The sequence below is a fragment of the Genypterus blacodes genome, unplaced genomic scaffold, assembly GCF_046128005.1.
Source record: "Genypterus blacodes isolate CSIRO-AG114 ecotype Tasmania unplaced genomic scaffold, CSIRO-AGI_Gbla_v1 ptg000017l_1, whole genome shotgun sequence".
NCBI classification, from domain to species: Eukaryota; Metazoa; Chordata; class Actinopteri; order Ophidiiformes; family Ophidiidae; genus Genypterus; species Genypterus blacodes.
The window spans coordinates 301742-319131 of NW_027466831.1; the positions used below are offsets into that span (position 1 = coordinate 301742).

A 17390-nucleotide genomic window follows, 5' to 3' on the forward strand; every position below is an offset into this window, starting at 1 on the left:
TGAAACTATTAATGCAAATGGGGAAATTTGAGGATAGAGGATATGTTAACTGTCCATGCTTCAGCCTCTTTGCAAAGAAAGGGGTGCAAAAAGCAAAACAAAAAAATACAATACCTTAAAATTTTGTCACTTAATAACTCCATCATGAGCCCAGTTCACAGAAACCTCTTTAGTAAGTTCAACAGAAATGCCATATTAAAACACAGCTTTTCTAAGAATCATTGTAGACTATAATTTCTCAAAATAAACTATATATGGATTGAAGAGCTCATCGCTATGGGAACAAACATTTTTATTTTATAATGCAAACCGCAACATATGAATTATATTATTTACCCAAAGGAGCAGAAAAAAACGACATATACCCGTGGCAAAAAAAAAATCATACAGTCTGTGTTAAATCTAAGTCCAACACAACATTATTGTCCTAAACTGTAAAGGGAAAATCCACCCTAAACCAAAATTTACATTCCTTTGACGTCGGACAGCTCATTCTTATTCTGTGAACACCAAGTCTTAACCAAAGCAAAAGTATTATGGATTTTGAGCTGAAAGGAGACTTGACACGGATTTGAAGGGTTACGGGCAAAAAAATAAACAAAGGTGCAGACTGCACTTTAATCAAAAGCACATTTAGGCCCACAAGCTGAAAAATATTGTCTTTGCTCTCTGGTTTGTGATTCTTTAAGAGTTATCCCTGTTCACAATAATGGACTGAACTGTGTAATATCATAGGATTCATAAAGTGAAGTCTTTAGGGTAAGTTTTTGCTTCAAGAAGGCATTCTATCAAAGAATTTCTAAGCACAAATATAGCTCATGTCAAAACTGAACTTCATGGATTCAGTTATTGCTCAGATAAATAATATTTACTCTACAAGAGAAAGATAAGTTTCACATTGTTCAGATGCATGTATAAAACAGTTTTAAAATGTGACGTCAAATAGATTTTTATTTGGTTGAAAAATCCCTGCGCTGTTGGTTCTTGGAACGTTTTGCCATTTTGTTTGTCTGCATCAAGGTCTTGAAAAAGTTTTCAGAAAGATTAGTTGATTGGCTGAAGGAAGAAAAAAAAAAAAAAAAAAAACCCAGCCGCCGTGACAAAAACAGTGACAGAAGGCTTTTGTAACTCCGGAAAAAAGTAAATAGCACCATTTTCACTAAGGACAAGCCAGAAGGTAAAGGGCAAAGCCACCGGGGACAGAGTTCATGGGTGCACTCTAGTGCTGTGGCCAACGACAGAAAACTGCTGATCCTTCAAAGTGGACGTTTGGTCTTCATTTTCCTCTGTCATAGTCTGGCTGTGTGCAGCTTATGCAAACATAGTCCTCCTTCTCTGCTCGCTCGGCAGACACTCCTACACACACCTGGTGGAACCACTGGTTGCAGTTGCCATCACATTGGACCCAGTTCACCTGAGAAATACAGCGACACGAGGAAAAGAAAAATGAGATGCTGCTGGACCAAAGCACCATTGATCAGATTTGACTGTAAATATGAGAGGGATATAAATGATGGATTGATCTAAAACTGACCTCATCACCCTCTGGCTCTCTGCACCACGGTGCGGCACACAGTGAGAAGTCCTCCTCCGAGTCCGACGGCAAGTGGTCAGAGGATGAGTTGGAGGGAGAGCAGCTACTCTTCGCCTCCTCGCTCCTCTCGCTCCTCTCTCTGCTTTTCTTGCACTTCTTCTTGCGAGACTTCTTGGCTTTCTCCTTATGCTGATCCGAGCTGTCGGAGCTGTCCTTGCGCCGCTTGGTCCTTTTGCCGTTCACCGTTTCCTTTTTGATACTGGAAAGTCCATTCTGAAAACAGCAAGACCGGAAACGTTAAATATTGATAAAAGTATAAACTGGTATAAAGCAAATTGCTTTGCTTTAATTCAGGTTCAATTATCGTTACTTTGACATGGTGGGCGCTCTCTCTCGGAGACGGGTGCTCCTCTTCCTCCTCTTCCTCGTCGTCTGTGCTTTTCCCACAAGGGGGGCTTTGTGAGGGCAAGGGCGCCAGTTTGTAGAGCAAATATCTGTACAGCTGCTCAGTCTCAGGTAGGGTGACCTGAAGCAGGAATCCCTCCACCATCAGTTCCTCCAGCTCAGGACCAAGACCTGAGGCAAGAGGAGATGAAGAGGGTTTAGAGGTGAAACTGACAACCGTGCATGTATGTGCAAAGCATGTTTGAATGCAAAATGCTTCAAAGGTTTAAACACTGACCCTGGAGAGGAATAGACATGTGCTCTGTGTAAAAAGAGGTTTTTGTTTCCTGAGTCGGATGTGATGATATCCTGGGCCAAACTCTTCCCTGAAAGAATAATTAAGAATCAATAAGTGAAAGCTTGCAGGGGCTGAACCCCGACATTATCTGAGGTGTGATGACGCACTTTTCCGTTGGCTGCCTTTGACACACTCTCCAGCATTCCGTCAGCGCAGGCCTGCTGGACTCTGTGCTGCCAGCGCACCGTCCGCTCAATAAGGAAGCGCAGGGCGTCTCCTTCAGGCAGCCGGACCCGGATCCTCTGCAGCGAGGCCAGCAGAGGCAGAACTTTATCCAGAGGCGGCTTCCTCGAGCGCTGGCAAAGCGGGCAAAGCCAGGCGTGGCCGGGCTGGAGGTCCGCCGTTGTCCCGATGCAGCCGTGGTGGTAAACGTCTCGACAGAGCTCGCACTGCACCATGGCGCCCGAAGGTGCCTTTTGGCAAACACACACGCTAAGTGCACAACAGTTTTCAGCAGGAAGAAGCTTGGACTCGTTTGAAGCTCTCAGAGCCAGTAGGAGCTCCATCTCCTTTTGGTGGACCTCAGCGAGTGTGGCCATCTGTGAAGGGAGAAGATTAAAGGGGAAAGTCAGTGCATTAATCAAAGTCTATCATCTCATTCTCTGTGTAATTAACTGGAATTACTGCTGTTGTTCCTCCTGCCGGGGATCTGAAGGCCTTTTGAGGCTTTGCGGCTAATGCAGCACAGAGTTAAGTGGCTTTCTTCTGCTGCTTTTAGCCTCTCAGCAACATTTACTCACAGGATATCAAATTAGTTAGTAGAGAACATTTTACCCAAAAAGACATTACATTCTTTTTGTTTGCTATTTCTGCTCATTAACCCTTTCTCAGCCTTCATTATGGTGATGACATAGAAGACAAAGAACTCAAATCTTGTGTCTATATAGAGCGTTTGTTGTAGTTCACCTAAACATTTCAGTTAAGCTACTTCTGTTCAACCTGTTCAACATGTTACCATCTTGTAGCACATTTGGAATGTAAATAAGCACTGCTGTCATAGCAACATGTTTTCTAGTTGATTTGTTTATTTGACTATACCTCGTTTTCCTGGAATTTGGGAAATATATGATTTGCAAGTTTCAGCACATCTTGGAAGGCAAATCCCAAAACGTTTAATATGCAATAAATTATGAATCATGAGGTGCTAATTACAATATGAATCTACTTCATGCTTTAGGAAAGAACAGATAATGAAGTGAACGCACAGCGGAGGCAGAGTCCTTGCTCTCAGAGAGAGCTCGATCCACATCACTTAGACAGTCCAGCTTAGCCAAGGCTCTTTTGCTGATTGGAGGAGTGTCTTTTGCCTTCTTGGACTTGGACCTCTGGTGTCCGGTCCCTACTTCACATCTTGGGCAAAGCACCTGAAAACATGGAAGTTGAACTCACATTATTCATTGATCCTAACAAAACCATTTGACATGAACAATCACTGCTCAAAATGCTTGTTTGATTACCTCAAGTAGAGAGTAGGGAGAGTTCTTCAGTAGGAATGTCTTTGCTGCGCTCTCCTTCCAGGTCTGCACGTCACTGATGAGGGCCTCCAGTCGGTTAAGGGGGTCCAGCCGCACTGGGATGCCCTCTGCTCTTACGACCAGCTCGGACAGGCTGTCCAGCACGGGAATACGTCCACCAAGCTGCAAGCACACAACAGGTTTGCAATCCACACAGAACCGCCTCCTGTCAAGACATCAGTGACAAGAAAATGAAGAACATATCTTACCTGCAGTGTCTCCACTTCATGCAGCCAATCTTCCGCTTTGACCACAATGTCCTTCAGCTGCAGACAGTTGGGCAGATAAGCTGGGATGTTTTCCACTTCTTGTAGAGCAGCCTCCAGAGTCTCTATGCTGTGGTACGGCCTGTGAAGCCACATGACATCTGAATCAGAATTGCATCTCAAGGAAAAAGTAATGCATTGTAGATTTTACAGACAGAGCAGATTAAAGTGCTGGCTTCGACATTCTGAGTCTGGGGTTGTACAATGTGTGCGTCAGCCATGATCGGGAAACAAGGAACATTCAAACAAGACGTTAGTGTTGCGCTGCTCCGTATCCTCACCTGGCCTCCATGAGGTTGAGCACCCGCTCCTCCCACTGCTCCGACACCGTCAGCAGCTCCTGTAGACGGGCCATGGCTCTTTCCACAGAACTGTGAGGGGCCAAGCCTACACCCTGGTCTATCAGCCTCCTCATGGTGTCCAGACAGAGGCTGTCGGGCCTGCTGCTGGCCTGCTGCACGCCCTCCAGCCAGCGAGCCTGCTCCAGTCGCTCTCTCAGCAGAGGCAACTGTGGCAGCTCCACGTCCAGGCCCAAGCTCACATCCAGCAGGTCCTGCAGCTCCTGTGGGCTGGGCGAGTCGTCAGAGAGGAGCTGCTCACTGCGCTGCCGGAAGTCGTCCACCCGGGTCAGAAGGTCCTGGAGATTTATTTCAAAAACCATTAGGGGCCTGACATTTAAACACTACAACACATCATCCAAACTCAGCAACTTCGCTCTAATCCCAAGCCTTAGTTTCTCTGTCATGACAGACGTACAGATATGGCAAGACTTCACCACACTTCACTGCTTCTCTTTGTGGCAGAGCTGACAAAAAACAAGTCATGTGCAGCAGCTACTATCTAGGCTCATTAACCTTTAGTAAAGGAGCTTGTCGGATGTTACACGGCAGGCTGTCCAACTGCTTGACAAAAGACCTCAGCTCCTCCACCGTCAGCTCGTTCTGGCTTTGAGACTTCCCTCCTCCAGAGCGATACCTGCAAAAAACACAGACAAACATCAATCACTGACAGTTAACAGCCAATAAGTCAAAGATTCATGTCACCGCTAAACTAAAAAAATATACTGTATAAGTAGTATCCAAACAGTAAATGTATCTTGATGTTAGAATAAGAGGCAGTAGGAACCATCATCTTTCAGTAATGTAGGGGTCAACGGGTCAAGTCCTATTCAGTACCTCGTCTGTCGCTTCCCGTTGAGGAGCTGCTGTGCCATCGCTGCACACCTCTCAGCCTCGACAGTGACTGTGCGTAACTGATCCACGAGGCTGGGCTGTGGGAACGATCCCACTTCTGCCAGCTCCACCAGACTGTGGAGCTCCTCCAAGCCTGACCAAAGTGACAGCAGCACAGACTCTTTACAAATCCCTGCTCCGTACAATCCAATCAAACGCACGTGTGTTACATTTGTATCAGCAATACATAACTTAGTATTAAGGGGTAGTTTATGTTCATCCATATAAAAACAATACAAAGAACCTTCAGATTGTGCAAATGAGATAACAAGTCACAAACTAATCAAGACATTTACTGCTTTCGCTTCTAACCTCTTTTCTTGACGTCCTTGTGCTCCAGTATGTCCTGGACATTACAGAGCCAGTCTCTGTAGGATTCTGCCCGCAGCTTGACGGCTGCCATCATGGGATACAACTCATCCAGTGTAAACTTGTAACTGCAGGGGGAAGACACAGATAATGAGGAGATGAATAACTCTTTTTCAAACTGAAATCGCTTTTCTGCACAGATAAATGTGCAGAAAGAAGACTCGCTTTGTCATTCTACTTCTAAATTAAGTTAAACATGTAAACAAAGTTTCCTCTTCTGCTCTTCCGATCTGAGATTTCTCAGAATGCGGCTTCAGGTGATGCTTTAAGTACGATGGTGTCGGACAGGGTTATCATTTAGAATCACATCATCACATCACGATCATCACATTTTCTGATAATGTATATAAACCTGAAACATAACAAAAAAGGGTCCTCTTAGGTTTTTTGCAGCCTTTGGCGACGCCCAAAGACACCCAAGTCCCATTCAAATTGAAAAATGTTTGGTTGTCATGGTTACTGAAGAGTGTGGGGACTCACTGGAGTGTTCGGTTGCCAAGAGGGCAGGAGCAGAGGTCCCGGGTGTGGTGCAGACACACCAGCTTGCCGGGGCTGCAGGGACAGGCGATGCCAGACAGGTAGCAGGTGGTGCGACACTTGTAGCACTGCCGCTCCTCATCTTGTAGGAGCTCGTAATCGACTTGCTTAGACTGGACCACACCCTGGGGACACAAATTCAACGTGAGCGGGGTTGGGGAGGCGGAGAAGCGGAAGCAGGACACAATGTGCAGAGATATCCTTGTTTAATTTAGATCTTGTGTTATCTTATGTAGCGTGAAGGATTAGTGTATCTCACTGGGGTGTTTCCTTACGCTGGCCTCAAGCTGGTAGCAGGCACACTGGTGTCACTTTTCCTCCATCTTGTTATCGCTGTACAGTATGTGCTCAATATATAGATACTACATCTTGCACTGAATGGGTCCGTCAGACAGGAAGTGCTCACCATGTTGTTAACCTTCTCCCTGAGGTCCTGTTCTTTCTGGACCATGACCATCATCTCCTTCTGCACTGCTGATGCCAGGTCGATCTCCATGGACTCGGCTTTGAACGCCATGTTACACACCATCTCGTCATGGGAGAAGACACAGTATCTACTCAGCTGGCGATAGTGTTCCACACAATTGCGGCCAATGGGCATCTGCCAAAAGAAAGAAAATCAATCATGTCATCATCATGTCATCCAGTTCAGGGGTAAAGAACCAAAAGTTAGTACTCTGGTTTAGCAGAGGATCTGTTTCTACAACATGCCTTTGCCATGAATGTGTCTGGGTCTTTCAGTTACTGTTACATCCACAGAAGTACACAAGATGGCTGGTATTGTGCAGTTAAATGCAAACCCTTTCCTTACCCAGTCCATGGTACAAAAGTTGACAGCTTCAGCAAAGTTGAAGCCCTGGTTGAAGCCACTGTGGTACGCTCTGGGGAAAGTGATGACAAACTCGCCTGCACACTGGTTGGTTCGATAGATCTGGATAACGGTTTGATAAGAAATCAAAAATTACAAACCACAACTTATTTCTTGGTGCACTGTACTTTCAATGTCAGTATTGATGTGTGACATTTAAGCAACTTCATATTTTTAAGAAAAAATTAGGCATTTTGTATTTCATTTATTAACCTTACCATAGTTGACAACATGCTCTATTTCATAATCAGTTCTATTTCAAAAACAGATTAATTTATGAGTTTCCCCTGATGTGTACTCATAACTAATAATTTATGATTCAACTTTACCGGAACGCCGTTGTTCATCAGGGTGTTGGGGTTCATGATGGTGACCAGCTGGTGGAGGAGGTCCGGCTGGGACTGGAACAGCTCAGGGGCCAATTTCTTCATGACTCCCTCGAGGTGCTCTGCAGCATAGCCTGGGGCCCCATACCAAGTCTTCGGCTCCCCCCTGCACACAGGGACAAAGATTTATAGAAAAACACTCACGCAGCAACTACAGCTATACTCTAAAATAATATTCTGTATATTAATAGCGTGAATGCTGGTCTGACACTACAGGTATTTTCTGATAAAAAGTTGCAAAAATCGCCGACAGTTAATCAATCGAGGAGGCTGCCGACATTAAAATCCCTCTAAAACATATTAAACTCAGGTTAGTGAAAGTGCAGTGTACCAGTGCAGGTAGTTTATGGAATAGCTCCAGTGGTCCTCAATGTGCCAACAGAAGGAGGAGAAGCACATGCCCACATAAAGCCAAGGTAACTTCATTCCACAGATGTCGGCCGTAATGTGAGTGAGCACGGAGGAATCCAGTACTGGCATGTTGTTCAGGTTCCAGCCGCTGCTCAGGTAATGCTGCGGGGTCAGAAACAGGTCTCAACACTCTGCTCTACTATCAGTCACACGCACAGAGCTGTCCAGCTGGCACCGGCAAAGGTGATCACAAACAAAAACACCAACACAAAAGAGTCCATTTGTCACTCGGTCCAATTTTTTCCAGCTATCGATTTAAGTACCAACTCTGCCTTTGTGAAACACTGAAAGTCGGTTTGAAAAATGTTAAGGTTCTCTGTGGAGTCTGTTTCATAATACCTCTAATGACGAAAATTTAAATATGTAATCTTTGGAGGTTAGATAGACCGACTGTAACTGTTTTGGATAATCCCTTGAGGGTTCTAAAATTGGGTCAAGGCTAGTTTACATATCAGTATACTTTCCGGTAACGTCCGTGTTCAAAGCAGTTAGTTAAGAAACTAGTACACCACACCATCCTCATACCAACAAGTAAGACTGTACCTCATCCTCAGGAGTAACTTCAAAATGGCCGTTCTTGACAGGGAAGCCACTTCCAAACTCCTTGGAGGCGATGTCTGCCCCATATTCTACGGTGACGTCCTCCTCGATGGTGCTGACTAAACGCCAGAACTCCTTCTCCACCAGCTCAGTAGGAACCATCTAACACACAAAAATAGATGCAGTGGATGATGTAATGAAAAGCCATTTTATAATGTACAAGTGATTTATATGAAGACTTTTGTGTCTGCTACCCTGATCTGCTCAGGGAAGGCACTTGGTAAGACAAAGGCTTACTTGAACCGCACAAATCCACTGCGGTTCAAGGACAATTAGTAAATCTGACATTATGAAGCCAAAACTATAACTAGCCACATTGTGACAAATCCTGTTATCATCAGCAAACCGCCAGGCAAATGGCTGGCAAGTATAAAAGGATATCATAACAACTGAACAATTATGAAATACCACAGAAACAAAAGATACACGCCAATCTTAAGCAAATACACATTAGAACAAAAGTGGCCCCAGACTACAACCTTGCGGCACCCCACATTAAAACATTAGAAAAAGACAGGGATGTGTGTTAACAACCGGTGCAATGCTCACATGAACTGGCATGTTGAAATAGTCGGATTTGAAGGAGTCAGCCATGTCTCCAAAAGCTTGCAGGGTGTAGTTCCTGCTAGCCTGCTCAAAGCCAAATGCAACAGGAGGTTTGCCGCATTCCTATAAAAAGAAAGAAATACATAAATTACAAAACCAAAAAAGGGAAATTTGTGGTTAGTATCCACAAGGATGGTTACAACACCAGACAATAATGAGCTGGCTTCCCCTGAGGGTTGAGGGTGTGGTGGGGAACAAGCTCACCTGCGCCAGGCACTTGGGACACCTCCAGTCGCCTTTGGGGACATCGTGGAGAGGGGGGATCAGACAGAAGGTGTGGTAGCTGTCATCGCAGCCATCACACAATAGCAGACGGTCCTCTGCACTACCACTGCCACAGACCAGGCACATGTACTGCTCCACCTGAGAAGAGAGCAGAGGGGGGAATACTGAAACCCGACTTTGGGATCCCTGACTCACCACATAAGGTTCTCTACCTGGCATTTATGTGAAAAGTGAGTTCAGCTCTTAAACTTTATCAGTGAGGGAGGATTTATCTCCTTATGGGGTTACTCTTTGGATTTTTAGATTTACGGGTTTAATATTTAATATAATAAAAAAGTCAAAAGGTTGTAAGAGTTCAGCAAGATGGAGCAGCAAAACTTCATGCATCTGAAAAGCAAGTGTTGGGGTACAAAATGCCATCTGTTTGAACAGTATTGTGAGTGTGGTGATGAAAGGATGGTTGTCAACCTTGTCTTACCTTACTCCCTGCTGGTTTGTTTATGTTATTCAATGTCGCTTCCCCATAATCTATGAGCTCGTCATGTGGCATGGGTATTGGTAGGGCGTGCGGTATCTCTTCCTTTATCTCTTGCTTTATCTCAGCCACTGCCATTCTCACTGAAACACAAGGACGAATGCTCAACAGAGGAATTTGCATTTCGAGAAATCATTAGACGCTAATTTTTAAGCAAAACAGCGATGTGATCGATCGTCTCTGTGCTTACTTGGCTCTGACTTGGCAGCACAGGGTCCCATCCTCCTCCTGAGATTGGGCCGAGGCTTGCAATCTTCACCTGGTTCACTTTTAATACGTCTCTGCCATCATCAAAGGAGAGAGAGAAATAAAGAGTTAAAGTGAGAACCAGATCCCCAGTTCTAGGTCACTTCCTGCAGCATCATATCTTCCGCCACCTTCAACATAAAATGTAAATTCATCTCTTGTTGATGTAAAAGGTGACAGATGAGAAATCCCCCTGCAGACCTGAAACTGAACATTCTCAGGTTGTAAGCGTCAATTTAATCAAAGCTCCAAACCCAAACATGCAGAAACATCTGGAAATCGAGAGACGGCGTCAGAGAGCAGACTCACTTCCGATCGCATCCGTTTGGCGCGGCGAGCGATGGTGCAGATCTCCTGGGGCTGCACAGATTGGCGTTGGGGGAGGTCGTGGGGCGTGTACTCCTTGTCTTTAGTGTCGTTGGTCAAGGTCGCCTCCTGCAGCGAGAAGTTGACCCATGTATTAACAAATAACGGTCTTGTCACTTAATAATGCACTGGTTGACTAAAAACTATGTGGTGAATTTAAGATGCAACAAATGACAACAACAAAGAACAATCCATGCGACTCAAACATTTGTCTTATAGATACTGAATATGCAAATATAATACAAACACACCTCTGGGTAAAGACAAATACGGGAGTTAGGACGTACAGGTAGATTGGATCCGGTCTGAAACAGGTTGTATGGGTAGAGGATCCTCTCATAGTGAGCCCGCAGATGAGAGCCAATAGCCTTCCCAGGAGCGAAGCCCATTTTGACAGATATCTTAGTCCAACGCCGCTCTCTGCAGACTGCATCAAAGCCTCCCTCTTCATTTACCAGCTTGGAAAGAGAAACAAAATATTTTTAAGTGGGCTTTGTGTGCATAATAGCGCCACAGGTTGAAATGTCACGCTATTATTTCTTTGAAGATTTAGAGATCTAAAATGAGGCAGATACCGTATTCAGCTGGTACAGATCCAAAATCTTCCTTTCCACGTGAGGGATTTTCAGAGTGCAGCCTTGAAGCTCCCAGAACTTTGCTATTTGATCCAGAAAGTTGAGTTTAACTCTGGTCTGAGCCTAAAGCCAGGGTAGGAAAGAAAACCTTAATGCTTTGTACAAATCTCAGTTTAGGACCACGCTTGCAATTTGTTATGTGATTTTTGAGAAACAGTTACAAAGCAACAATAATTTCATATTCTAATCAAAGGATAAAAATATAATGCAACCTGTAGGAAATACTGCTGGCTTCCTGCATGTTATACATCTAAAATATACACGTGTAACAGGTAAATGAATGTACCTCCAACTCATTGAGCCTTTGTATCCGCGGTGTGAATTTGAGTCTGTCAACATCGCAGGCAAATGGTGGCTGCCAGTCCTGTTAAAGTAAACAAAACAGTTTTGTTAATCAAAGCATGCAGGCTTTTTGTTACACTTTGCCTGCTGAAGATGTTCATGTAGTGTCTGCTCAAAGGTTCTGTGTGCACGATTGGTTGCTTGAATGAAACAATTCAAATATACAGTATGCAATGTTTAAGGGGTAGATTTCCATGTTCGGAGTGCCAGTATTCACTCATGACTACACGCTGCAGAATCACTGCATTGGGGTCAAACAAACAAGTCAGAAACATAAATGGATCCTGTAAATGGGAGCATTTATCACGTCAGCGTGATTTTCATCATGTGATCCTCATTACACAGGGAAATCCTATGATGCTGTAAACAAGGACTAAAGGAGAGCTACTCAACTTAACTGTGATCAGTATCAGATTGAGGATATTTACTCATAGCCTCGACACAAACCTTATATCCATTGCACACAAATGCATTAAATGACATTGGCAATTAAATCCACTTATATTTCTTTAACATTCTTCAGTTTTAGATGAACGTTTCTTGTCAGCTTAAGGCTCATTACATCATGATAGCATACCAAAACCTCAGTTATACGTCATCATCATCATCATTTAGAGGGAATAGTCACAACTCAGTCAAACTTAATAACACATGCATGCATACGAAAGTATTTTGGTGTTTCCTCAGCTTAAGCCAACTATCATCACGATGCTAATGGTTTTAGCAAAGCATGCTGACATCTTTCTATTCTCCTTCTTCTTTGCCTGTTACAGAACTGTGTGAACAAACACCAACATGTTAAGAGAGAAAATGATTTATGGCCACTTGTGATATTTCTTCAAAGACTCTCGGTGACAAATTTCGCATTTGTCACAAGACATCTTACAAGAATTGTCACTGCAGTCGGGGAAGTTTACACAAAGTTGGAGAGAATGTCAGAGAATGTCAACTTTCTCTGACGGCTCAACACCGCTCTGGGCTTCCAGGATAAGCAGGTCACGATAAAAACCTCAAGTTTCACTGATATGTGCTGAGGGGGCTGGTGGCAGATCTACTGACAACAAAGAACTTGTTTGCAGTGGATACTCAGTAACTGTTCAACACCAGTGACTGCAATCCAAACAAAAAGTTTCACAGGCAAAGAGAAAGAGGGTGCCGAAGTCTTGAACAAGAACTGTTGGGTATTTGATTGTAAGCATTTTAATTAACTTTGAGTACAGGACCATTAGTGATGATGTATTACACTTTTATAGCAGTAAATACTCATAACACATTATAACTCACTAAGATAAAATGCCCATGATTATGATCTATGTTACATAACAGTCTGGTCGGCTTATTTATTTAGTTGGAGCTGGAGGAAATGAAATCTTAATTTGCAGTAAAAACAGTTGATTAATAATACAGATATAATATAGACTTTTTGCAAAACTGTGCAGGGTTTCGGGGGCAGATTTTGATGCCTTCGCAAGGATGGAAATGCTGATCAGAGCAGGGACAATAACACCTGCGTTGTCACTGCCCTGTCAGCTTTTAACAAAACTGGACTAGAACAACAAATGTCTTGACACAAAATGACAACAGATGTAGAAGCTTCAGAGGGATGGCTGACTCCTCTGCATGTCCACCCAAAAGAAAACACCTTAGACTTAGACCATAACACTTTAGAGGCCATTAAGGTCAGAGTGTGAGTGGACATCCAAGGGAGTGTAAAGACAAATGAGTGTGGTGGCTGAAACTTAACTACTTATCCATGAGATAAATGACCACATTTTGTGCATAAAAGACAATCTAATCTCTGATCACAAGCAGGTAGTGTTACAGTGCCTACTTCAAAATGATTGTAGGTTTTACAAGAGAGAAAAAACATTTGAAGACAGCTTGAGGCCGCATACTACACGCACAGGGTGTGTACCGGCCAAATGTGCCATCCTCTTTGCACAAACAAAACAAACATGAGAACACAAAGGTCTGACTTGGTGAAAATCCATTCAGTGAGGTTTGCTCTGGTAAGCAGAACTGCATGCACCAACACTGCATCTGCTATCAAAATACACATCATTTTCAAAACAAGTGAGGTGTTGACAGAAAAAATATCGCCTACTAGTTGCTGACATTCTCTGATTGTTTTATTTATTATTTCAGTAAATAGACAAATAGAAATGCAATTTGCACACATTGGGGCTCTGGAAAGCTGATTTGTCCTGAAATTATTTTGAATTAACAATAATAAAAAAAAAAAACAGCAACAATTAATTTATAATAAAGGAAATCATCTTAAACTGCAGCCTCAAAACATGCAAGAACATACTGCTGCACCTATTAGAATTGCTAATTGAGTTTGTTCCCTTCTCATCATTTAAAATTCTGATGCTGGTACATAAAGCCACAGTGGTGCACAAAACAATGCTTGCACTGTACAATGAGTCAGACAGTCTCCATATTTTCATTTATCTTTGTGTTCAAACTTATTTGCTCTCATCACACCATGAACTGAAATATCTCTAAATCTGTAGTATTGTTATTATTATGTAAAAAGGCCAATGGATCAATACAGGTAGGTTGTTTAATCGAAGTGAGAAACACGCTGTTGCTTTGAAGCGTTCTCGTTGCACAAGAACCACAAATGTAACAAAAAAAAAAGCCCAGTAAACAGGAAGGCCAACAGCTCCGGGATAAACCGAGGCCATGTCCCCAATCTTTGATCACATCTTCTTTTGTTCAAAACGGGCAGCCCCGTTTTCAGCCATGATCTGCTACTTTTTCTTAGGTAATGAGAAAAACCACAGACAGCCACCCACAAAAGCCCTTTTTATGTGTTTCCTCCGTCATGTTTAGCTGTGAAAATGAGCTTTTACAGTTTTAAAAGCTCATCTAAACCACACTGCTTCATGGCAAACACATCCAACACAACAATCTTGATCCGGTGCATTAATGTTTTGAAAATGATACACTGATTCTGCATGAAAAAAGTACGTCATCAGTGATCGTAACATATATTTTAAGCAGAAACTACCCTTTATCTAATTTGCTGGCTGCGTGGGCACACCCTTGAACAACGCATTTGTCTTCCTCCAAATTATAAAAAGCAGAGCTAAAAGGTCAATGTAAGATTTGTTTTAACCCACTTTAATCTGGGTGGGAAAAGAATCAATACGTATTTAAAAATATGACTCGCGTATGTAAGTACAGCCTATTAATAATCAACATCCAATCAGAAAAGGAAAATGACAAACAAAAACAAACAATAACTTGAGAATTATTTCCTTAATAAATCGGTTATCTGTGGATGTAAACTATATTAGATAGGCCAGTTAACACTATCGATAATCGAATGAAGCAGTTTAATTTCAACATATATGTCGTAATGACGCTGATCGTGTTAGATGAATACAGTGCACGGTTTTCTCTCCATAAACACACGGTCACCGGGCACGTACGTAACGTTAGCCAACACAGGACAGGCAGCAGATTAAAGACGTATTAGCGGGTTAACTCTCACTAAATACGCCAAAATGTAATCTAGGACTATTCCAGCCGTTATCTATGTTACCAACAGTGTTCTAACAACTTGTTTAAATCTCTGTTAAACGTCTATCATTTCCGTGCCCCAGAGTCCAGGAAGCATTTCATATTGTAAACAATTTCCATTATGTTTGCATACACGCAAACTTTACTATTTGAATTATGTGTAAGAGACATTTCCCCTAAAATGACTTTTAACGAAAACAACCATATGTGCGTTTGTGTCGAGGATAAGAAGTTAACTCCTATTTCTTTTGTGAGTGGAATGTCTGTGACCGAACAGTCAGTGTGTCGTTGTTGCAAACACAACACAGTCCGTCCCCAGCTAGCTGACAATTCAACTCACAGCCGCAATCCGCCATGTTGAAACCTGTCCACAACCACAACTTTAGCTGCTAAATTATTAAAACTGTTACAATTACACAATGCAAAGCGAAGAATAAGAGTCCGTGTGAAGAAGTACTCACAGGCGGCGGGCGGACTTTACAGATGCCAGTTTTCTCTGCGATGGGTCGTATTTTGTTGATGTACGCAAAAGGGTCGGCAAATTCCTCCCAGCTGGGCTCAAAAACAGGGCACTCCGGGGGCGGAATGAACTCATTCAGCTGCGGGTGACTCATGGTTGCATCTTTCTCTGGCCCCCGGACAGATATTTACTGGTTCCACACGGTGAATATAGTCGCTTTGTGGTGTGAGTCTTTCAGATCATGGTCACTCTCCACTCATTCAACTCAAAGACGAATTATCGAGTTGGAGAGGGGAGGGAGGGAGTGGGTGACAGAAGGCTGATACTTCCGCTTAAGAAAGTAGACACCTAATAATTATTTAAGCTACCTTATGGGACTCAAACACGTACTTTATGACAAATATGCGTACGTGTTGATGGTTATTTTACGTGAATCCAGCCTTAACTGGCTTATTACGTCACGAATATGTCAAACTTTCTGTGTTTTTTGTCCATTTGGCTAACGGTGTGTTTGAGAAAGAATGAATACAAGAAACGCCATGTCATTGTCACACTCAGGAAAAGTGTAGCGTTCGAAGTAAACACGTATGAGTACTCTTACGTAGTTAACACTTGGAGAACAGCCCTGTTTAAGGATTATATGGCCTGTTGGTTCCGTGGTTTCCTCACAGATAAACGCTCGCCACTGGGTGAGTTTGATTCATACACCCTCGGGTACGACTGTGCACTCAGTTCAATGAGTTCTGCAAAATGGACGGTTTGGATTGGCTCTTTCTTACCCCGCCCGGCTGCGCTGAAGTCGTAAACGTATTTGACCGTACACTAGGTTTTGTATTCGAACTTACCCTAGGATATCTATGCGCGCTGGCCGGCACTTCGTTTTTAAATGGACTAGCTGAGCTCGTTGATTGGGTGTGAGGTTCATGTGATGAGTCTTTTACGTTTAATGTAAACATTTAAGCTTACACATTTTTCTATTGTGAATCCAAAACACACGTGGTATAATTTAATATGACACATTGAAATTAAGTATGTGCAAATATGTCGCGTACTTAACACCGCCCGTTTGGAATTGGCTATTTGCATTGTTCACTTACTGTATGTTACACACGATAACTCATATCACTAATTGGAGTACGCGTGTGTATGTATATACGTCATCACAACGAGCACTTGTCCTCCCTTCGCCTCCAAACTTGCCAAAAACAGGGGTCCAACATTTGCATAGGGTGCTTTACATTTAATTTACATTTTACGTTATATTTGCACTACCAAATTATAATAGTGGTTGAATGGAAACATCCGGGCATGTCACAGTTGTTAATGACATCATGAGTTGTTAATAATATCATGAATGGAACCAAAGCACCTCCCATAAAGATAACTTGAATTATGTCACAGTTGGTTGACTCATTTTATTATGAATAAGAGCACCATTCCTCCTATCGCCTCCAAACTTGCTATAAACATTGAAAGTGACTTTTAAGGGAAATTACAAAGGCAATATCTTGAAAACAGGTTAACTATAATGGATTTTAGAATTAGCTTTATCATAGCCTCTCTCGATGTTATGAGATTTTAATGCCTTTATACTAAATTATTAACCAATTATATATTAGGAGAGGTCCATTAAATGTATCCAAAATCATATATAGTTATGTACTCAATTACCATTTCATTTACCAGTGATTAAGGGTTAATACACCCAGCAGGTACATAATCTCAGCACATTAGCCAAGTTTTCCCTTGTAAATTGTGATAATTAAGCTTAATTGAATACTGCTGAAGCCTGAGGAGTTAAATGAGTTCCACAAAAAGCGTCAACTCTCTTCCATTTCTGATGCAATAATCTAGCATACGAGACAAACCTCAATATACTACCAGTTGATAGTTAATTGTGAAATAAAAACACACTTGGTTGGACTGCTGCCATCATAATTACTGTCCTGTAATTGTGTTGTGATGTTGTGTTCCCTCTACTTTGA

The 17390-nt window shown here is 42.7% G+C and overlaps 1 protein-coding gene across 2 annotated transcripts; it reads right to left on the bottom strand.

Annotated features, from left to right (window-relative positions):
- Positions 1–275: 275 nt before the first annotated feature.
- Positions 276–15696, bottom strand: kdm5ba (lysine demethylase 5Ba). Of its 2 annotated transcripts, none has more exons than XM_076140942.1 (27): positions 15407–15696; positions 11359–11436; positions 11013–11135; positions 10725–10895; positions 10381–10506; positions 10016–10106; positions 9769–9908; positions 9270–9428; positions 9009–9128; positions 8403–8561; positions 7780–7961; positions 7392–7554; positions 7006–7125; positions 6601–6795; positions 6138–6319; positions 5601–5725; positions 5232–5382; positions 4911–5031; positions 4338–4693; positions 4000–4138; positions 3734–3913; positions 3482–3640; positions 2384–2815; positions 2217–2304; positions 1905–2110; positions 1535–1807; positions 276–1414 (listed from the first exon to the last, which is right to left on the bottom strand). In XM_076140942.1, the coding sequence occupies exons 1-27, from the start codon at positions 15557–15559 to the stop codon at positions 1277–1279; spliced, it is 4530 nt and encodes a 1509-aa protein (XP_075997057.1). In that variant the 5' UTR covers positions 15560–15696; the 3' UTR covers positions 276–1276. The 2 variants fall into 2 exon arrangements, with proteins under 2 accessions (XP_075997057.1, XP_075997056.1); XM_076140941.1 differs by having other exon boundaries at positions 10689–10895.
- Between the last annotated feature and the right edge of the window lie 1694 nt (positions 15697–17390).

Coding starts and splice junctions, on each gene's coding strand:
- kdm5ba (XM_076140941.1), bottom strand. CDS start 15,559: ATGAGTCACCCGCAGCTGAATGAGTTCATTCCGCCCCCGGAGTGCCCT. Junction 7,126..7,391: donor TGATGAACAACGGCGTTCCG/GTAAAGTTGAAT, acceptor ACCGTTATCCAG/ATCTATCGAACCAACCAGTG. Junction 2,816..3,481: donor GCAAGGACTCTGCCTCCGCT/GTGCGTTCACTT, acceptor CTCCCTTCACAG/ATGGCCACACTCGCTGAGGT.